The 20426-nt window shown below is 44.9% G+C and overlaps 1 protein-coding gene across 6 annotated transcripts in view; it reads left to right on the forward strand.

The window, feature by feature from the left end:
* WIPI2 (WD repeat domain, phosphoinositide interacting 2) overlaps nt 1-20426 on the forward strand; it is a 41380-nt gene continuing 20954 nt past the window's right edge. For 2 of the 6 annotated variants that reach the window (XM_024241264.3, XM_024241265.3), the window contains exons 1-3: nt 3-310; nt 2905-2958; nt 9265-9347. In XM_024241264.3, the coding sequence (XP_024097032.1) occupies nt 237-310; nt 2905-2958; nt 9265-9347 (211 nt within the window). In that variant the 5' untranslated portion in view covers nt 3-236. Of the gene's footprint in view, nt 311-2904; nt 2959-2988; nt 3133-9264; nt 9348-20426 lie in introns of those variants that run through there. The other 4 variants (XM_024241266.3, XM_024241267.3, XM_054545658.2 and 1 more) reach the window with 3 other exon arrangements.

Here is a 20426-nt window from a genome sequence, read left to right on the forward strand (position 1 = left end):
GCGACTGCGCCGCGCGAGGCCTGCGTCGCGGGGGCGGGGCCGCGCAGGCGCACCGGGTGCCCCGGCTCTGGAGCATAAACAAGAGCGGGGACGGCATGAGGCGGCGGTTGATCCCAGGGTGGCGAGTGGCGGCGACCGAGGCGGCGAGCGGGGCCCGGCGCCGACCCTGAGTGCAGCCTGACCCGCCCTCGCGCGTGCGCCCTCCCCGGCCGGGCCCACTCGCCGCGCGCCCAGCCATGAACCTGGCGAGCCAGAGCGGGGAGGCCGGCGCCGGCCAGCTGCTCTTCGCCAACTTCAACCAGGACAACACGTAAGGCCGGGGTCGGGGGTCGGAGTCGGGGTGAGGCCAGGGTCGGACCCGGGCTAGGGGGAGGGCCTCGCTGCCAAGCTCGGCGGAGTCGCAGGCTCGGCCTCCCCGCGGGCCAAGGCGGACAGAGGCGTCCCCAGGGGCGGGCCCGGGGCGCGCAGGGAGGGGCGCCCTCCGGGGAGACCCTCGGGTGCTGGCCTGGAGCTGCGGCCCCGGAGCGGGAGAGGTGGTGGAGAGGGGGCTGCTTTCACCCTCTTGCGGGGAGGCCCCCTGGCTTCAGACTTAACTACTTCTCGCAAAGTTGGGGCCGAACTTTGGGGCTTGACTTGTCTTGGCCGCCTGTGGAGCGCTGAGAGTGGGTCGCTTCCTCTCCTCTCGTCTCCTCTTCCCGCTTCTTGCTCAGCGTCGCCCACTCACTGTCCTTTGAATCAGGCCCTTCTCCTTGTCTCTTCATCGTCTTAAGGCCCCTTCTCTCTCTCTTGATTTTTTCTTCGTTTCTCACTGTTTTTGTTTGTTTGTTTGTTTTTGTTTTTGGGGTTTGTTTTGTTTTGAGACGGAGTCTTGCTCTGTTGCCCAGGCTGGAGTGCAGTGGTGCTATCTCAGCTCACTGCAGCCTCCGCCTCCTGGGTTCAAGCGATTCTCCTGCCTCAACCTCCCGAGTAGCTAAGACTACAGGCACGCGCCACTGTGCCCAGCTAACTTTATTGTATTTGTAGTAGAGACAGGGTTTCACCTCGTTGGTCAGGCTGGTCTCGAATTCCTGACCTCAAGTGATCCGCCCACCTCAGCCTCCCAAAGTGCTGGGATTACAGGTGTGAGCCACCGTGCGCGGCCCTCACTGTTCTTTTTGGGACATCAACTTTGATGTCTTCTCCAGCAAGTAACAAACTTAGCAATAACCTTGGCGTCTGACCTAGCTAGGGAGAAACTGAGCCAGGAGAGGCGTTACAGACCAGTGCCCCAGGAGTCTCAGAGCTCCAGCGGGTGGGTCATCCTCAGGGCAAGAGAAGGCCTTAATGCCAGCCCATGCATTGGGAACGCTGTTTGTCCACACTGATACGGGTTGGATGCTGCCTGGGAGGAGGACTTGTGGGGATGGTTAATAGATGAGCGAGCTTTCTGGAGAGAGAAGGGTGAGTTATGGGGTTGGCAGGGAGGACAGCCATCTTGGAAGTGAGTCAGAGGAAGTGAGGAAAGAGAAGGAGTGGGGCATTTGGCATCTTACTAAGTCATTGGTTGAGTTGTTACTGGCTGAGTGGAATTAACAAAGCAGAAGATGAGATTCTGTAGGAAATTAAAAGTGAATTGTAGAATGGCCAACACTCAGTGGGTGGTGTACAGCAGGCTCTCAGTAGCACCTCCCCAAAGCTGTGAAGACAGTGGTACAGTGGGACTGTATTGAGAGTCGGAAGGGGCAAATCACCTCATCCAACTACAGATGAGGAAATCCTTCCGAAAAGCTCCAGGCTGGCCTGGGTCTTCGAATTGGTTAATAGCGGAGTGGGGAGCAGGAGTAGAATCTAGCCTCCTGAGTTCTCTTCCAGTGTTCTTTCTGCTCTGCCATGCTGGGTGTTTTGTTTTTTTTTTTTTTTCTGTTTACAGAGTAGAATTCTGAAGACAGTGAATTTAGAAATAATAGCATAACAACGTGTAAAGATGAAAACTCCCAAGTACTGTAGTGTTGTGTGGCCAAAAGCCAGAACAACAAACAATTCGGACAACCTGTTGCAGTTGAAGTGGGATAGACTATGTTAATCCAGATAGGGAAAAGGACACATCCCAAACCAATTCTAATTTGGTTTTTAAGCCCAATAGCAGTAGGGGGGTTTATGCCTTGTATAAATTAGAGAGTTTCCAAAACATTGTCACTAATTATTTCTATCAGAATGAAATCAAATAGAGAAAAGCGTTCTCTTTTGCTGTTACTTCAGCTGAACTGCCATGTTCCCTGTGTCACAGAAGAGTGTCACTCTGGCCTGAAATAGGACCTTTTCATACTTGGACATTTTCACACTTACCCACTTCTCCATGCTCCCCGAAGTTATTACAGTTCAAGAGATTTCTGTTACTTTGAGATTTCATAACTTTGACTTGCCAGAGAGACCTTGATGTAGGGTAAACCTAAATTGGAATGAATAGTAAGCTAGGATTATACTAGAAGTTGACTGGGCTAAAATAACTGTAATTTGTTTTAAATCTACACTTGAAAGAAATAGAGAAGTTCCCGGAGAGAGCTTTTATGGCTTATACCTTTTCCTCCCTTCTTAATCTCCAGAATTTATTGAGGAGCACAATTTTTAGCAAGAGAAAGAATGTCCGTCTAGAACTCACATTTACTGTATTCAGTGAGAAAATTGGGAAGCCAGTTCACTTACTAGAATATATATATGTTACAGGGTCATTTCCCTTTTTTTTGTGTCTTTTAAATTCTTTTTGTATTTGTTACATACCAAACTATAACTGTCCTGCCTTTCTTCTTGTACTGGTAATATGATTTCCAATGTTGTACTTTTTCATGATTCTTATCCTAAAAGTGTGCATAAGTTTTATTTGTTTTTTACCATTTGTTTTTTGTTTTGTTTTGTTTTTTTACCTAGAGAAGTGAAAAGGGCATCAAGAGCAGCTGGTCTTGGCCGTCGCGCTGTTGTCTGGTTAGTTCCAACCCTGGTTTCTGAAAGTATCACCTTGGAAGGCTTATGTTAGAGGACTTTTTTGGCTTTTTGAAATTGAAGTGAACCAGTTAATAAGTGGCAGAGGATCACTTGAATCTGAAATGGAAATATCAAGGACTACATTTTTCCAGTGGACACCACAGCTTGTGGGAAGTTAGTGATGTAGCAATATCTGTTTTAAATGCCATGTCTAAAAGGGATGGAATGAAGAAAGGGACTTGACTTTCCAAGTCTTGTGTTTGTAGAATTGATGTTATGAAGTGTCTGGAGACAATAGGAGAAACCTGTTGTTTTCTTCCACCATGTCTCTTCTAGGTTATGCTTATTGTGCTGGGAAGGTACTGCTCTCCTGTCTTTGTTCATCTGTAAATCAAGGATTTTGGTTTTTGTTTTTGAGATGGAGTCTCACTGTTGCACAGTTTGAAGTGCAGTGGCACAATTATAATGATCATAGCTTACTGCAACTTTGAGTTCCTGGGCTCAAGCGGTCCTTCTGCCTCAGCCTCCCAAGAAACCGGGACTACAGGCATGAGCCCCACACCTGGCGAATTTTTTTTTTAGTTTTTGTACGCACAGGGTCTTGCTATGTTGACCAGGCTGGTCTTGAACTCCTGGCCTCATGAGATCTTCCTGCCTCAGCCTCCAGAGTATTGGGATTACAGGCGTGAGCCATTGTGCCCGGCCTGAAGATGGTTTCTAAGATCTTTCACCCTTAAAGTTTTAAGTCATTCTGCCTGCTATGCAAAGGATATGTTTGAGGAGGGCAGGGGGTGACTTAGAAGGATATTGTCCAACAGCAGTGACCAGTGGGAAAGAGACTGACTCGCCATCAGGACTTGTGTGACCCATAGGACGTGCGTCATGCAGCCAAGGGAGAACTTACGTGACGACCAGTTTCTGGCTTGGGTTCTCGGTGAATGTGATAACATTGTGGTGAAAAAGCCGAGAAGGAGAGAAGTCTGCTTGGGGATACTGATGAGTTGGAAAGGCCGCGGGGATATGGAGGTGGAGGATGTGAGGTGCAGCTGGGATGGGGGTGGGCTGTCCGTAGCCCTGAAAGAGAGGGCACCAAGGCCTCCCAGGTCTGGGCTGGCAGCCACAGTTGAGGTTGCTTTTGGTTTACCTAAGCTCGCAATCAACTATGGCTTGTCCGCAAAGATGATGGAGAAGGAGTGTCTTTACGGACTGACGATTAGGGACGGAGGAGAAAAGGAAGATAAGCAAAAAATCTGACTCACATCTTCATTTTTGAGTGGCAGTCACTGTCTCTTTGATGTTGAATGTTGGATCAAACATAAGCATTTATTTTGGTTCCATCCCCACACCCTAATAAAATGTTAATCAGTAAAATGTCAAAAAGATACATTTTCTAATTTTAAACATTTCTTAATTTTTTATTTTTGTAGAGATGGGGTTTCACTTTGTTGCCCCGACTGGTCTTAAACTCCTGGCTTCAAGTGATCCTCCCGCCTGGGTAGCTGAGATTGCAGACACAAGCCACCACCCTTGGCCTCAAAAAGATATTTTAAAAGGCTTAAACTCATAGGATAGAAAGAATGAGAAAGGAGATATTAGCCAATTTGGAAGCTAGCGAGTGGTAAAGGAAGCGGGATCTCAAATTGCTAGTGAAGAAAGCAGAGAACCAACCTAGTTTAAACTGCAGAATCCCCGCCAGGCTCAGGAATGGGCAGTCCAGGGCTCCAGAGGCGGGCTTGTGGGGCCGTGAAATGAGGAGGATGTGTTCAAGTGCGTTTAAAAAGCAGTGACTCTGTCCTTCCCTAGCGAAAGATGGGCCTACTCTCTGGGGAGGGTAGAGCAGGGTCTCTGGGTTTGAGCACCAGGCACAGTTGAAGGTGGGGATACTGGCAAAATGGGGGATTGAGCCAATACATATTTTTTTGGTTGTGATTTGCTAGTTTTCCGCTTTGTCAATGAAAGAGCCCACTAATGGGGACAGGCACAGTGGCTCACGCCTGTAATCCCGGCACTATGCGAGGCCAAAGTGAGAGGATCCCTTGAGTTCAGGAGTTCAAGACCAGATTGGGCAACACGGGGAGACCTCGACTCTACACAAAACACAAAAATTAGCCAGGTGTGGTGGCACGCACCTGTGGTCCCAGCTACTAGGGAGGCTGAGATGGGAGGATCCCTTGAGCCCAGGAGGTTGGGGCTGCAGTAAGGCGAGATCACACCACTGCGCTCCAGCCTGAGTGGCAGAGTGAGACCCTGTCTCAAAAAAATAAAAAAAAATAAGTAAATCCCACTCTGTTGACTTAAAAATAAATAAACATTTTTTGGCAATAAAGCTATATATTAGGGAAAATCTCCTGCTTACCTGTTGCTCTGCCTCTCCCATTAGTATGTCTGCCATTTTATGGTCAGGTCAATTTTGAAATTGTTTAAAGCAAAATCTCCAAAGGGGTGTTGAACTTGATTGTTGATGTTGAGACGAAAATATCAGTCGTATTTATATTTAATACCATTCTTTAAAAATACTCATCTAGGCCGGGCGCGGTGGTCACGCCTGTAATCCCAGCACTTTGGGAAGCCAAGGCAGGTAGATCACGAGGTCAGAAGTTCAAGATCAGCCTGGCCAAGATGGTGAAACCCCGTCTCTACTAAAAACACAAAAATTAGCCAGGTGCGATGGTGGTCACCTGTAATCCCAGCTGCTCGGGAGGCTGAGGCAGGAGAATCGCTTGAACCGGGAGGCAGAGGTTGCAGTGAGTTGAGATCACACCACTGCACTCTAGCCTGGGCAACAGAGCAAGACTCCATCTCAAAAAAAAAAAAAAACTTTTGCCGGGCGTGGTGGCTTACACCTGTAATCCCAGCACTTTGGGAGGCTGAGGCAGGTGGATCACCTGAGGTCAAGAGTTTGAGACCAGCCTGACCAACATGGTGAAACCCCATATCTACTAAATACAAAAAATTAGCTGGGCATGGTGGTGCATGCCTCTAATCCCAGCTACCTGGAAGGCTGAGGCAAGAGAATCGCTGGAACCCGGGAGGTGGAGGTTCCAGTGAGCCAAGATTGTGCCATTGCACTCCAGCCTGGGTGACAGAGCGAAACTCCGTCTCAAAAAAAAAAAAAAAAAAAAAAACTTACCTTTACTGATAAAGTGTACTCATGCTATAGTATATATACATCTCAAAAAATATTTGGAATATTTTTGTTTCCCTTTCTTAACGGATTGGAATGCACGGTTTTGTAAACTGTGGGGTTAAACTTCTAGCTGAGATATTTAATATCCTAAATCAGCTTCCAAATATCTGAACTTGATTGGCAAAGTCCAGTTTTAACAAATTCTCTGTGTAGGGAGCACAGCAGAGAACTGGGATGTCTAACCCAAGGATCAGGGACTAAGGCTCGTTAATTTTGCCCATGGGAGAAGCCCCCTCTAAGCTCATTTTATACATAGTGCTAATAAGCTTGGTGATTTGGTTTCCAAGTCACCAAGAAATTAGGAAGGACAGGGGCTGTTAATGATGGCAGGATGGTCACTAGGAAAAGTGACAGCTGTTGGTAAAACGAGATAGAAAAATATTTTTATAAACTCAGTGCTACAGGCCGGGCACGGTGGCTCACACCTGTAATCCCAGCACTTTGGGAGGCTGAGGCAGGTGGATCACCTGAGGTCAGGAGTTCAAGACCAGCCTGGCCAACATGGTAAAACCCCATCTCTACTAGAAATACAAAAATTAGCCGGGCGTGGTGGCAGGTGCCTGTAATCCCAGCTACTTAGGAGGCTGAGGCAGGAGAATTGACTGAACCCAGGAGGCAGAGGTTTCAGTGAGCCGAGATCACGCTGCTGCACTCCAGCCTGGGTGACAGAGCGAGACTCCATCTCAAAAAAAAAAAAAAAAAAACATAAAATAAATAAACTCAGCACTATAGGCACTACAGTCTGGCTGTTCGATATGGGGTACACCAAACCCTAAACTCAAAAGAACTTGTCATCCGTTGTTTTAAGGACACAGGAAGGTATACAGTTTAAGAACAATTTGTTTTTTTAATCAGAAAATGAGAGTGGGGGAGTCATGCTTAAAATAGCAACCCTTAGTTATCTGGAAAATATTTTCCTGAACATCAGTTTCCCAAAAGTTCTGGGTTGCTGAGGTTTCGTTTTAATTTTAGCCTAGGGATATTACTCTATTCTTCTTGGTTCTTTTATTAATTTTCAAAATATTTACAGGTAATAATACCTAATTATTTCATTGATATAACAATTGATATAATTAATTCAGTATAGTAAAGAAGCAAAAAATTTTTGCAAAGAAAAATTATATGAGCTGGTAGAGTTTTGTTTCTGTTCTTTTTATACTTCTAAGATGAATCATTGTGATTTTACAGATTAATACTGATTATAACAACTCTCTTCCTGGAATACATTTCTTCCACATACATGTGAAAGAGTAGTTGGAAATCTCAAGTTTTTAATAAATGACATGATTATTAAAATAGCCCTGATCCTATCTTGGGGTACAAATACTCAGTGTGAAACGTGCCCCTTCCCTGTTTCAGCCTTCTGTTTTACCTCCTCATTTTTCATGTTCTCCCAGATGTTAAAAGTGATCCTCGTATCTGATTCCTCCGTACCCCATTGCTTCCTGCTTGTTCGCTCATCTTTCTTTTGCTGAAAGCTGGACTTGCTTCTTGTTTTGCTTTCTTTGGTCAACTGGGTTCTGGAGAGGCACTCTTCTGATGAGGAAACCCCTTCTGTGGTGTCCCCGAGGCCCCTGCTGGGAGGGGCTGCTGAGCTGTGGGCTCCTTGAGCCTCCTTGCAGAAGCCGGTGATGAGTATGGAATCATAAGCACAAGGCCATCAAACCAATCCTCTGCTTTTTCCTTGTGAGCCAACGATGGGGCCTTTGATGCCAGACTCTAAGGTAGCTTTTGAGTCCGTTTCGTTTCCAGCCCCCTGCTCAGCCATGGCACAGTGTAGGGGATGGAGCCACAGGTCGTAAAGGCCTGCAGAAGCACAGAGATGCCTGCATCCACCTCAATTGTAAATACCTTTGTTTAAAATTTAGAAAATTCGCTTACTTACCTTTTTTTTTTTTGATGGAGTCTCGCTCTGTCACCCAGTCTGGAGTGCAGTCGCACAATTTTCACTCACTGCAGCCACCTCCTCCCAGGTTCAAGCTATTCTCCTGCCTCAGCCTCCCAAGTAGCTGGGATTACAGGGCGCCTTCCACCATGCCTGATTTTTGTATTTTTAGTAGAGACAGGGTTTCGCCATGTTGGCCAGGCTGGTCTCAAATTCCTGACCTCAAGTAATCTGCCCGCCTCAGCCTCCCAAAGTGCTGGGATTATAGGCGTGAGCCACCGCACCTGGCCAGCTTACTTAACTCTCATACTCTACCATATACTATGTGTATATATCAGACCACTTGAGAAACCCCAGTTTGTTTTGAGGGAACCAGTAAGGCTGATTCCTTGTGCTTATATCCCAAACTTATATTTGAAGTTTTATAGAGTTTGTTTTTTGTATTTTTATTTTAATTTTCCCTCCACTTTATTGTGGTATAATTAAAATTGTATCTGTTTAAGGTATACAGTGTGATGTTTTATATACACGTCTTTTGAAGTGAGCACCACAGTTAATTAACATATCTATCACCTCAAATTACCTTTTTGTGACAAGCACACTTAAGATCTGCTGTCTCATCAAATTTCAAGTGCACAATATGTTATTATCAACTACAGTTACTATGCTGTATGTTAGATCTGCAGAAAAAGTTTTTTGGTTTCTTTTCTTGAGACAGTATCTCACTCCGTCTCCCAGGCTGGATGGAGTGCAGTAGCAGGATCAATCTTAGCTCACTGCAGCCTCAACCTCCTGTCCTCCCACCTCAGCCTCCCGAGGCTCCCTGGGACTACAAGGGCACCACCATGTCTAGCTAATTGTTTTATTTTTAATGTCATTTTTGTAGAGATGGAGTTTGAGTATTTTGCCCAGGCTAATCTTGAACTGCTGGGCTCAAGCAGTCCTCCTGCCTCGGCCTCCCAAAGTGTTGGGATTACAGGCGTGAGCCACCACATCCAGCCTCAGAAAAGTTTTATAGGATTTAAGTAATAATATTGTCTGTATTTTATTGACCTTGTGGCATCTTCCTGTGCCAAGCACTTGATAAAAACAGTGTGAAATGGTTTGCTCTGTGCTGATTTGTGGAGGGCACGTGGGGAACTTGCTGGGAACTCGCTGGGAACGTGGGAGCTAGTTTCTACATTGTACTGTCTGCACGTATCAGCTCTTATTTCTGAATTTGGCTTTTTTGCAGGTCCCTAGCTGTTGGTAGTAAGTCCGGTTATAAATTTTTCTCCCTTTCTTCTGTGGATAAGCTGGAACAGATCTATGAATGCAGTAAGTGTTTGCTTTATTTTTCCCCTTCTTAAAAAAAAAAAAAAAAAAAACAAGTTGTACTTGAATTGGAATGCGATCTAAAATTCAGACGCTGTGGTTGAAGTCCAGACACCCTCTGACCAGTCCTCTGCTTCCACCTTCATCTCTGCAAGAGGTGGCAGCTAGTGACACCTGTGGCTGTCTGCCCCAATCTGTGCATTTGCCTACATAGGAGTGCAGGTACCGAGGGAGCTCTGTTCATGAGAGTCTTCAGTACATGAGCACATACCATATGTACTGGTCTGTAACTTCTCTCCCTTTTAATGCCATTTAAACCGTCTAGATTACTGTCATAAAGGGCTTCCAGAAAATTGAACATTTTACAGCCCCTGTAGGAACAATTTATTTTCCCGCGTTGGCATTTTACAGCATTGAAGTGGCCCGCGTGTCGGAGAGGCTCATGGAACAGTGGGAGGTCATGCGCTTTGGCCTCTTGCTCAGTCATGTTTTATGTGGTTCTAGATGGATTACTTCATGTCTGAGCCTCAGTTTCTTTTATTTTTTGCAAAACAGAAATAATGCACGTCCGTAAGATTATTGCCAGGGTTAGAGATTATGTATGTGTGTACTTAACAGTATGCAAAAATAAAGATAATTATGGATTCACATGTAGTTGTAGGAAGTAATACAGGTCCCTTGCATCATTTACCCTGTTCTTCCCAATGGTAACATCTCACAAAGCCCCAGTGTAATATCATAGCCGGGATATTGACATCCACCTCTCCTGAGCACACTCTCCAGCCCTCCTTGTGCTCGTTTGTGTGTGCATAGGTTCTGTGCAGTCTTTTTTGTTTTTTTTTTTTTTGAGACAGAGTTTCACCCTTACTGCCCAGGCTGGAGTGCAGTCGTGCCATCTTGGCTCACCGCACCCTCCGTCTCCCCCAGGTTCCAGCGATTCTGAACTTTGTGCTGGTGACTTGAAATTATGGTGTTCTCCTGGCCCGCCAGCAGGTGCGGCCTTTCAGACTCCCTCCTGGGCCCTGGCCTCCTCTCTGCAGGTGAGCCTGCAGGTGCCCCTTACCTCCATCAGGAGATGTGTCTGATTCTCCCCAGCAGTCTCTTTGTTGTTGCTGTGCCCAAGAGCAAGTACCCAGGCCCTTTGCAGGGAGAGAGTGGGGCAGCAGAATTTCCATGATCAGCGTCCCTGACTCATGGCTCCTGGTGGCTGGCTTAGGTTTTACTCCTTTCTTTGTCCTTAGATTTGCCTGCTGGTACTTACTAAATCTTCCAAAAAAGTCTTCCTTCTGCCATGGAGGCTGGGAGATGTGATCTGGGCGATAACATCGGTGTGAGCCAGGGCTGTTTATCCCAGGCGCCACCCGCCTTCCTGAAGTCCTGCCACCTGGCTGCCTTCACGTGAGCCACACAGCATTGCTCCCCATGGGGGTTTCTGCAGTGAAGGGCAGCCCTGTCTCCAGGCTTTTATGAATGACTGAAACTCAGTCTAGATCCAGATGAAGCGCCTGAATTGTGCTATTAAATTGTTGCTGGGGTCACTGTAGTCATCTGTTTTGAAATGCACAGAATTTTTTTCCCCTGTTGGGGGCCAGTGCTTATAAAGAGTAGAAGAATGCCAAAACCTGGTCTTTCCTTTTCTTCAAATTGAAGTTTAGTTACTGGCTTCTAGTGCCTTATTTCCCAGAGATTTTTAGTGGAACAAAATGGGATGTCTTGATAGTATCTTTTAGAGTGGATATTGGCCAGGCACAGTGGCTCATGCCTGTAATCCCAGCACTTTGTAAGGCCAGGACAGGCGGATCACATGAGGCCAGGAGTTCAAGACGAGCCTGGCTAACATGGCAAAACCCTGTCTCTACTAAAAAAATACAAAAAAATTAGGCGTGGTGGCGCACACCTGTAATCCCAGCTACTAGGGAAGCTGAGGCACGAGAATCACTTGAACCCAGGAGGCAGAGGTTGCAGTGAGCCAAGATTGTGCCACTGTACTCCAGCCTCGGTGACAGTGAGACTGTCTTAATAAATAATAAAAAATAAAGAGTGGATGTTTCCTGACCAACATGGTAAGGTGGGTGCATGAATCTCTGTGTTCCTCTTAGTGAACTTGGGCCCTTAAAAATAGATGATGAAATGGACAAAGAATGTTTTGAGGCTTAGTTAACACTTTAAACTGAAGCTATTACATTGTTCTATTCCTAGAATATTATCTGCCTTTCCTCTTTCACATTTTTTTTTTTTTTTTTTTTTTAGTAGATAAGAGGATGTCTCTTAGAAAACAGGTTAGCTACTAAGTGAAATGTCAAGGTTGTTTTCTAGCATTTTTCTATAGGTAGACTCAGAGGAAAGAGTGTTTCTTCATGTTTCAATATTTCAAGCTCAGTATTGACGTCTACCCTCAAAACTCTTTAACAATCCATCATAAAATCAGATCTTTGCTGTCACTCACTGTGGCTGTTACAGAAAGAATGAGCCAGAGCTGGTCTTAGAGAAAAACAAGATGGACAGCTACTTGTTCTTCTTTTATTTACTTAGAAAAGAAAATTCACACATACACACACAAGAACTTGGTCTAGCCGTACCGGAAGATAGATTTTTCTACCATCAATGTTGTAATTTCAAACTTGAAAGTTGCAGGAGCTGCCAGATAGGCTTTGCCCATTGTTTATGGACGCCTCATATATGTATATATATGGGGACAGAGTCTCGCTCTGTCACCCAGGCTGGAGTACAGTGGCATAATCATAGCTCACTGTACCCTTGACTTCCTGGGCTCAAGCGATCCTCCCACCTCAGCCTCCTGAGTAGCTGGGACCACAGGCACATGCCACTACACCTGGCTAATATTTTTGTAGAAACGGGGTCTTACTATGTTGCCCAGGCTGGTCTTGAATTCCTGGCCTCAAGCAGTCCTCCCACCTCAGCCTCCCAAAGTGCTGGGATTATAGGCGTGAGCCACTGCACCCGGCCTCTCATATGATCAGTGCTGGAATCGATTACAGGCGTGAGCTACCATGCCCGGCCTCTCATATGATCATTTTCTTTCTCCATGTGCATTTTTGTTGTTGTTGTTTTTTGAATATACATAATGCCCAAAATGTGGTATCTTTTCCCTAAAATATTGTACAACAATATCCTACACTGTTAGGCAAAATAAATGAAGGGTATGGGTTTATTATTTGTAAAAGATCACAAAAGTTTAGAAGTTGGCTTTTTTCAAAAGCTGCACTGTGTGTTTTCTTTGCATTTGCTAAGCTGGATTCTGAGCTAGGAAAACATCTCATAAACATTCCGTTCTGAAACCCAGCACAAGCAGACTGCTCCTTAGCTCAGCAAAAGTGACTAGAGCCTGCATTGATTATGGAAGTGTAGCCGTTGACATATAACATCTTTTATCAACCTTCCTACTTGGCCAAGAAACTAATCATTTACTTTATGGGCCATCATCTGCATCTTAAGGTTTGAGAAATGGTGTTTTCTGACGTTAGTCTTATTTGACAGGCAGTGCACTGGTTGGAATATTAATTTCAGTGAGATTTATAGTAATGGATCCTACAGAGGAGAAACCACGAGCGTCTCTTGGCCTAAATGTGTGGTGCTGGAATGCTGGGCTCTTACCTTGCATCCTGGCGGAGCCGCAGGCACACACACAAATGGATTCAAGCAGTTATTTCATGGCCTCATTCTTCCCTTCCCACTCCAGAGCTTCATCGTTGCCAGCTATAAACCACGCCAGCAGAAGCAAAAAGCAACATTCTTTTTTAAATCAAGTAATTAATTTCTTAAATTTTAGTCAGGCAATCTCTAGGAGGCAAGTTTGGCAGAAACTGTGGCTGAGGCCACCTAGAATGAGTGCTAAAAGCAAGGCCTTTGACACTGGAGGTCACTAAAGTTTACATTCAGCCTTTTTTTTTTTTTTTGAGGCGGAGTCTCGCTCTGTAGCCCAGGCTGGAGTGCAGTGGCGCAATCTTGGCTCACTGCAAGCTCTGCCTCCTGGGTTCACGCCATTCTCCTGCCTCAGCCTCCTGAGTAGCGCCACCACGCCCGGCTGATTTTTTTGTGTGTGTATTTTTAGTAGAGATGGGGTTTCACCGTGTTAGCCAAGATGGTCTCGATCTCCTGACCTCATGATCCACCCGCCTCAGCCTCCCAAAGTGCTGGGATTATAGGTGTGAGCCACCGCACCCTGCCACGTTCAGCCTTTCTTAGCATCAGCCTGAGTGCCTCTTGGCACTACTGTCCTGGGACGTGCCATCTTGAGTCAATGCATCTGTGCAATCTGGTTTCTTTGCTTTCATTTGATTATTATGGCATGTTTCACCTAGCAGCCTGATCCACTGTCCACCATTATTTCATGGGAGGGCTGAGCCAGGTTTGTACTTCAGTTTACTGGAAAGTGATTGTTCTGGGTATGTGGGTTCCATGTATATTTATGTGTTTGAAAGTTCATCTGGGCCGGGCACAGTGGCTCACGCCTGTTATCCCAACACTTTGGGAGGCCGAGGCTGGTGGATCACCTGAGGTGAGGAGTTTGAGACCAGCCTGGCCAACATGGTGAAACCCCACCTCTACTAAAAATACAAAAATTAGCCGGACATGGTGGCGCACTCCTGTAATCCCAGCTACTCGGGAGGCTGAGGCAGGAGAATCACTTGGACCTGGGAGTCAAAGGTTGCAGTGAGCCAAGATTGTGCCACTGCGCTCCAGCTTGGGCTGTCTCAAAAAAATTAAAAATAAGAAAGTTCATCTGTATGTGAAGTGTAATCGAAAAATATTAGAGCATCTTGAAATAATACAGTAGCAAAATGACAACAAACCTAAACTACTAGCAACATATAAGAGTAGGTTGCTTTCTGAAAGGTGTATTCCTGAAAAGATCTAGTCAGATTTGGTCCGTAGAACTTAATGTCACTGCGAAGTGCATCCTTTTGTGTTAGGGCTGTTACCACTACTACTACTATTGCGTTTTTAAAACACAGGGTCTTGCTCTGTCGCTCATGCAGCGCTGTCAGCACGGCTCACTGTAGCCTCAACCTCCCGGGCTCGAGTGGCCCTCCGCTTCTCGCATAGCTGGGACTGACTACAGGTGCACACCACCATGCCCAGCTAATTTTTTTTTAAGAGTTGGGTTCTCACTGTGTTGCCAAGGCTGTTCTTGAACTCGTGGGCTCAGGCTGTCTTCCTGCCTCAGCCTCCTAAAGTGCTGGGCTTACAGGTGTGAGCCAACATGCCCGGCCTATTAGTCTTTTTTTTTTTTTTTTTTTGAGACAGAGTCTTGCTGTATCGCCCAGGCTGGAGTGCAGTGGTGAGATCTCAGCTCACTGCAACTTCTGCCTCCTGGGTTCAAGCAGTTCTCCTGCCTCAGCCTCCCAAGTAGCTGGGATTAGAGGCATGCACCACCACGCCTGGCTACATTTTGTATTTTTAGTAGAGACGGGGTTTCACCATGTTGGCGAGGCTGGTCTTGAACTCCTGACCTCAGGTGATCCACCCGCCTCAGCTTCCCAAAGTGCTGGGATTACAGGCGTGAGCCACTGCACCCGGCCCTGGCCTATTAGTCTTAAGTAATGACAAAAATGTGTTCACTCCAGAGTGATTGGTGGTTCATTTCTGCCTTTTGCAGAGCCACCTCTTCTACTTTTGGTTACTGACTCTTCTAAATGAGATAAGAGTTATAGATCCATTTCCCCCGGAACACTCAGTGTTTAGCATATGGTTTCAGCGACGTTAGAGACTCACGAAGCCCATCCAGTTATCCACGGACACCTGGTCTTTGCAGTTGGCCCTGACACTTAGTTTCTGTCCTGCCTCTGCTGCTGCCCATGTCCCCACAGGAGGAGGTGGCCCACTGTGTGCAACCTCCACCTCCCCAGTTCAAGTGATTCTCCTGCCTTAGCCTCCTTAGTAGCTGGGACTACAGGCATGTGTCACCACGCTTGGCTAATTTTTGTATTTTTTTTAGTAGAGATGGGGTTTCACCATTTTGGGCAGGCTGGTGTTGAACTCCTGACCTCAAGTGATCCACCTGCCTCTGCCTCCCAAAGTGCTGGGATTATAGGCATGAACCATCGTGCCTGGCCTTATTTACAATTCTTAAATCAGCTCAAACTGAGTTCTTTTTTTTTTTTCCCATGCAGTCTTGCTGCTGCTGTTGTTTTTTTAACTACCTGTTTCTGCCCTTTGCCTGTTTTTCTGTTGGGTTATTTATCTCCTCATGACTTAAAGCAAATTAGCCATTTGTTAGGGGTTGCAAATATTTTTTTTTCTGGACTGTCATTTGCCTTTTGACCTTGTTTATGATTCTTTTCACCATTCTGAAGTCTTGAATTTCTGTATATTCAAATGCATTGATCTTTTTTTGTAAGGCTTCTAAGTACTAGAAAGGGTTTTTCCTGCTCCCAGCATGTACATAAAACATTTCCCAAGGTGGTCCTCTAATACTCTGGAGTCATGTTTTCCCTTCAGTACTTGGAGTGTATTGGATGTAAGGAATCCCTTGCATTCAGGGGCTGGGAAGGATGCTTGCCTGTGTCCTTACTTATGCAGAGGGGCTTACTCTGAAGCATTTAGGGTGAATGTCAGAAGGAGCTTCTCTTCCAAACTTCAGTAAAGAAAAAATCATTGAAGCAAAATGGTAGAAAGTTAGTATTTGTTGGATTAGGTGGTGAGTATATGGAGGTTCATTTTACTGTTCTCTTTTATGAATAGTTGCAGTTAAAAATGAGCTTTTCTGCCTTCATCCTCCCATTCCTGTTTAAAACATTCTGAAAGCTCTGCTTTTTCCCATTAACATTTTAGAAAAACCATTTCCAAGTGTTGGTTGGTGGTATTACCTTCTCAGCACCTGCACGTAAGCAACTGAAGACATCATTTTTCTTTCTAACATTTTATTAAAGGAAATTTTCAAACTGAAAAGTTGAAAGTATTTTACAGCTAACACCTGTGTATCCACCACTTAGATTCTTCCCTTAACATTTTACTATACTTGTCCTAACACGCACGCACGCACACACGCACACACACACACACACGCAGACACCATCCATCTTTTTTATTTTTATTTCTTTTTTTTGAGACAGCATCTAGCTGTGTCACCCAGGCTGCCAGGCTGGAGTGCAGTGGTGCGATCATAGCTTGCTAAAGCTTTGACCTCCAGGGCTCAAGCGATCCTCCTGCCTCTGCCCCCAGAGTTGCTGAGACTACAGGAGTGCACCGCCATGCTCAACTAATTTTTCGATTTTTTTTTGTAGGGACAAGATCTTGTTATGTTGTCCAGGCTAGTCTCAAACTCCTGGGCTCAAGTGATCCACCTCAGCCTCCCAGAGTGCTGTGATTACAGACAAACCACCACACCTGGCTTTATTTTGTGTGTGCATTTCCGAGTAGACAGTAGGCATCAGTACATTTCTCCTCAATACTGAGTAGAGTTCAATGTTTGTTTTTTTCTTGTAAGATAAAATTTACTTACAGTGGAATGCATCTATCTTGAGTGAACACTATGTGAGTTTTAACAAATGCCTGCATCTCTGTGAACTGAAATCCTATCAAGGTTTACCGTCACTCCAGAAAGTTCTCTCATACTTCCTTCCAGTCTCAGCTCCCTTCTGCCCACATTCACCAAGAGCCAACCAGTGTTCTGGTTTTTTTCTACTATAGATTAGTTTTGTCTTTTCTAGAACTTGATATGAACGGAGCATCTACTCTTTTGATGATGTGTCTTTCGCTCTGCATTTTTTTTTAGATTTATCCACATCTTATATCTCATTTGCCGAGTATGTGAATATATGACAGTTGTTGATGTATTCTCTTCATGACAGATATCTGGGCTCTTTGTAGTTTAGCTATTATGAACAAAGCTACCATGAACATTCTCGTACAAGTCTTTTAATGGACACATATTTTCACTTAGATAAATATGGTAGTGGAATTGTTGGGTAGATATGTGTTTAGTTTTGTAAGAAACCGCCATAACCCTCTCCTAAGTGACTATGCCATTTGTGGTTCCGTCAGTGCTTTATCAGAGTTCTGATTGCTCTATGTCCTCACTAACTTTTGAGAGAGAGTCTCACTCTGTCACCCAGGCTGGAGTGCAGTGGCACAATCTCGGCTCACTGCAACCTCCACCTCTGGGGTTCAAGCAATTCTCCTCCCTCAGCCTCCCAAGTAGCTGGGATTACAGGTGTGCACCACCATACCTGGCTAATTTATGTATTTTTGGTAGAGACGGGGTTTCACCATGTTGGCCAGGCTGGCCTGAAACTCCTGACCTCAAGCAATTTGGCCATCTCGACCTCCCAAAGTGCTGGGATTACAGGCGTGAGCCACCACACCCAGCCTCCTCACCAACTTTTGATGTTATTAGTTTTTTTCTTTTTAGCCCTTCTGATGTGTGTGTAATGATATCTTCGTGGTTTTAATTTGAATTTCTCAGGTAACTAATGATGTTGAACATTTTCATGTGCTTGTTGGCCGTTTATATATCTTCTGTGATGTGTCTGTTCCAGTCTTTTGTTGCTTTTTAGGTTTGGTTGTTTATCTTTTTATTTTAGAGTTGTTAGAGCTCTTTAGATATTCTGGATACCAGTCCTTTGTCAGATATGTTTTGTGACTATTTCTCCTAGTCCGTGGGTGGCTTGCCTGTTTTCTTTCTTTGAGCAAATGGTTTAAATTTTGATGCAGTCGTATTTATGTTTTTTTTTTTTCTTCAATTTATGGTTTTTGCTTTCTAGGCCCTGTCCAAGAAACTTTTGCCTACCCTAGAGTCAGGAAGGTGTTTTCCTATGTGTTCCGTGAAAGCTTATGTAGTTAACACTATACATAAAAGCTAAAGTTTTTATATTTAAGCCAATAATCCATCTCATTAATTTTCATGTATGTTGTGAGGTATGAATCAAGGTTGTTTTTTTCCTAATGGATTCCTATTCCATCATCATTTGTTGAGAAGATTTTTCTTCCCTCCTGGGATTGCTTTGGTGCTTTACAGTTCTGTGACCTGTGAGTCTGTTTCTGGACTCTTTAGTCTCTTCTGATGATCTGTTTGTCAGTCTTCAACTTTATTCTTTTTCAGGATAGCTTTGCATTTTCTGGTTTATTTTCCTTTCCATATAAAATTTAAAATCCACTTTGTCTGCAAAAGAGCCTGTTGGGATTATGATTAGGATGGGATTGGACCTAGAGATCAGTTTGAGAGTTGATATGTTAATAATATTGAGTACCCAGAATATGATATATCTCTTCATTTATTTAGCTCTTTTTAAATTTGTTTTGGTAATAATCTGTGATTTTTTTTTTTTTTTTTTTTTTTTGGTATGGAGGTCTCACATCTTTTGTAAAATTTATGCCTAATACTTTGGATTTTGACAGTATCGTAAAAGAAAATTATTTCATTTACTTTTCCAGTTTGCTGCTGGCCTAAACATATAATTAATTTTTTATATTTTAATCTTGTGTCCTATGACTTTGCTAAATTCATATATTAAATAGTTGCTCCATAGATTCCTTAAGATGGCAGTGAAGACTGTTTGATGTCTTGCTTTCTAATGTTTGTGCCTTTTATTTCTTTTTCTTGCCTCACTGCAATGTATAAGACCTCCAGCACAAAGTAAGGAGAGTGAGTATCCTTGCCTTGTTTCTAGTCTTAACGGGAAGAGTTCAAATATCTTCACCATTAACTACAGTGTCAGCTGTAGATTTTCTTAACTGTTCTTCATCAGTGAAAGAAGGTTCTTCCTAATTCCAGGTTTCTTAAGTTTCTACCATGAATGAGCATTGCATTTTCTCATGCCTTTTCTGCATCTGTTGGCTTGGCACAGTCTTTCTCTGTCCAGTTGAATTGGAATTTATCACCACCTCTAAGGGCGACTTGCTCTTTGAGATGATCGTCTCATACTGTCCTCACTTTGAAATCTCCCACCTCCATCCCATCACAGTTAACACCTGCTGCTGCTTCAAGAGAGGTTGGTGCTGTCGGCCTGGGGCTCCCTTCTCTTTCCTTCTTGACGTGACCGGCCCCCTAAGTGGTTTGTTCCTCCAGGCAAGCAGTCTCAACCATAAATCCATCTCAGTATATCTAGTAGCTCCTGTATTTGAAGACAGAAACTTCCCTTGCCCATGCATATCCCCCAGCCCCTCCCATATTTCTACTTCTCCAGAATATAACTTCTTTTTTTGTTTTGTTTTTTTTGTTTTTTTTTTTTTGGTGGAGTCCCGCTCTGCTGCCCAGGCTGGAGTGTGGTGGTGCCATCTCATCTGGCTGCAACCTCCGTCTCTCAGGTTCAGCTGATGCTCCTGCCTCAGCCTCCCAAGTAGCTGGGATTACAGGCGCCCACCACGATGCCCGGCTCATTTTTTGTATTTTTACTACAGACGGGGTTTCACCATGTTGGCCAGGCTGGCCTCAAACTCCTGACCTCAGGTGATCTGCCTGCCTCGGCCTCCCAAAGTGATGGGACTCCAGGCGTGAGCCCCTGCGCCTGGCCTGTAGCATAACTCCTGTAGATAGTTGCCTAAGTTTTTTTCCACTCCTCATTCTCTTTGATGTTTCAGCCATTCTTGCTGCATATCTCCATCAAAATAGGTCAAGGTCTCCAGATAAGCTCCTCGTTCCCAGACTTGGGGGACGCGTCTCGTTTCCTCTTCCCTCCTCTGCAGCGCGGGGCACAGTTGCCTGCTTGCTGTTCTTCAGATACCCTCTTCTGTTGGCTTCCATCTCATACACGGTCTTGGCTTTTCTCTCACTCAATCTCCTTTGCTGACCTTTGGCAGTTTCGGTGCCACACAGGGCCCTGGGCCCACATCTCTTTGGCCTCTCCTCCGTGATGGCAGGCACTGCCCTGTTTACCACTGTATACTTGGAATGGTCTCTCCTGGTATGATCTGCTGTTTGTGTTGAATGGGTGAAGTAAATAAGTCAAGTTTTACCAGGCAAAGCAGTAAGAACGTATTCTTTGAAAAAAAATAAAAATACAGTTGATTCTTGTTATATTCAGAGTTCTAGTCTGTAAGTCTCTGGGACACTGGATTAGTGAATCATGAAGTGTTGTTCCCGGGGAAGGATTGGTAGGTGGCCTCTGGTCGCAGCGTTTT

Source organism: Pongo abelii, chromosome 6, assembly GCF_028885655.2.
Source record: "Pongo abelii isolate AG06213 chromosome 6, NHGRI_mPonAbe1-v2.0_pri, whole genome shotgun sequence".
NCBI classification, from domain to species: domain Eukaryota; kingdom Metazoa; phylum Chordata; class Mammalia; order Primates; family Hominidae; genus Pongo; species Pongo abelii.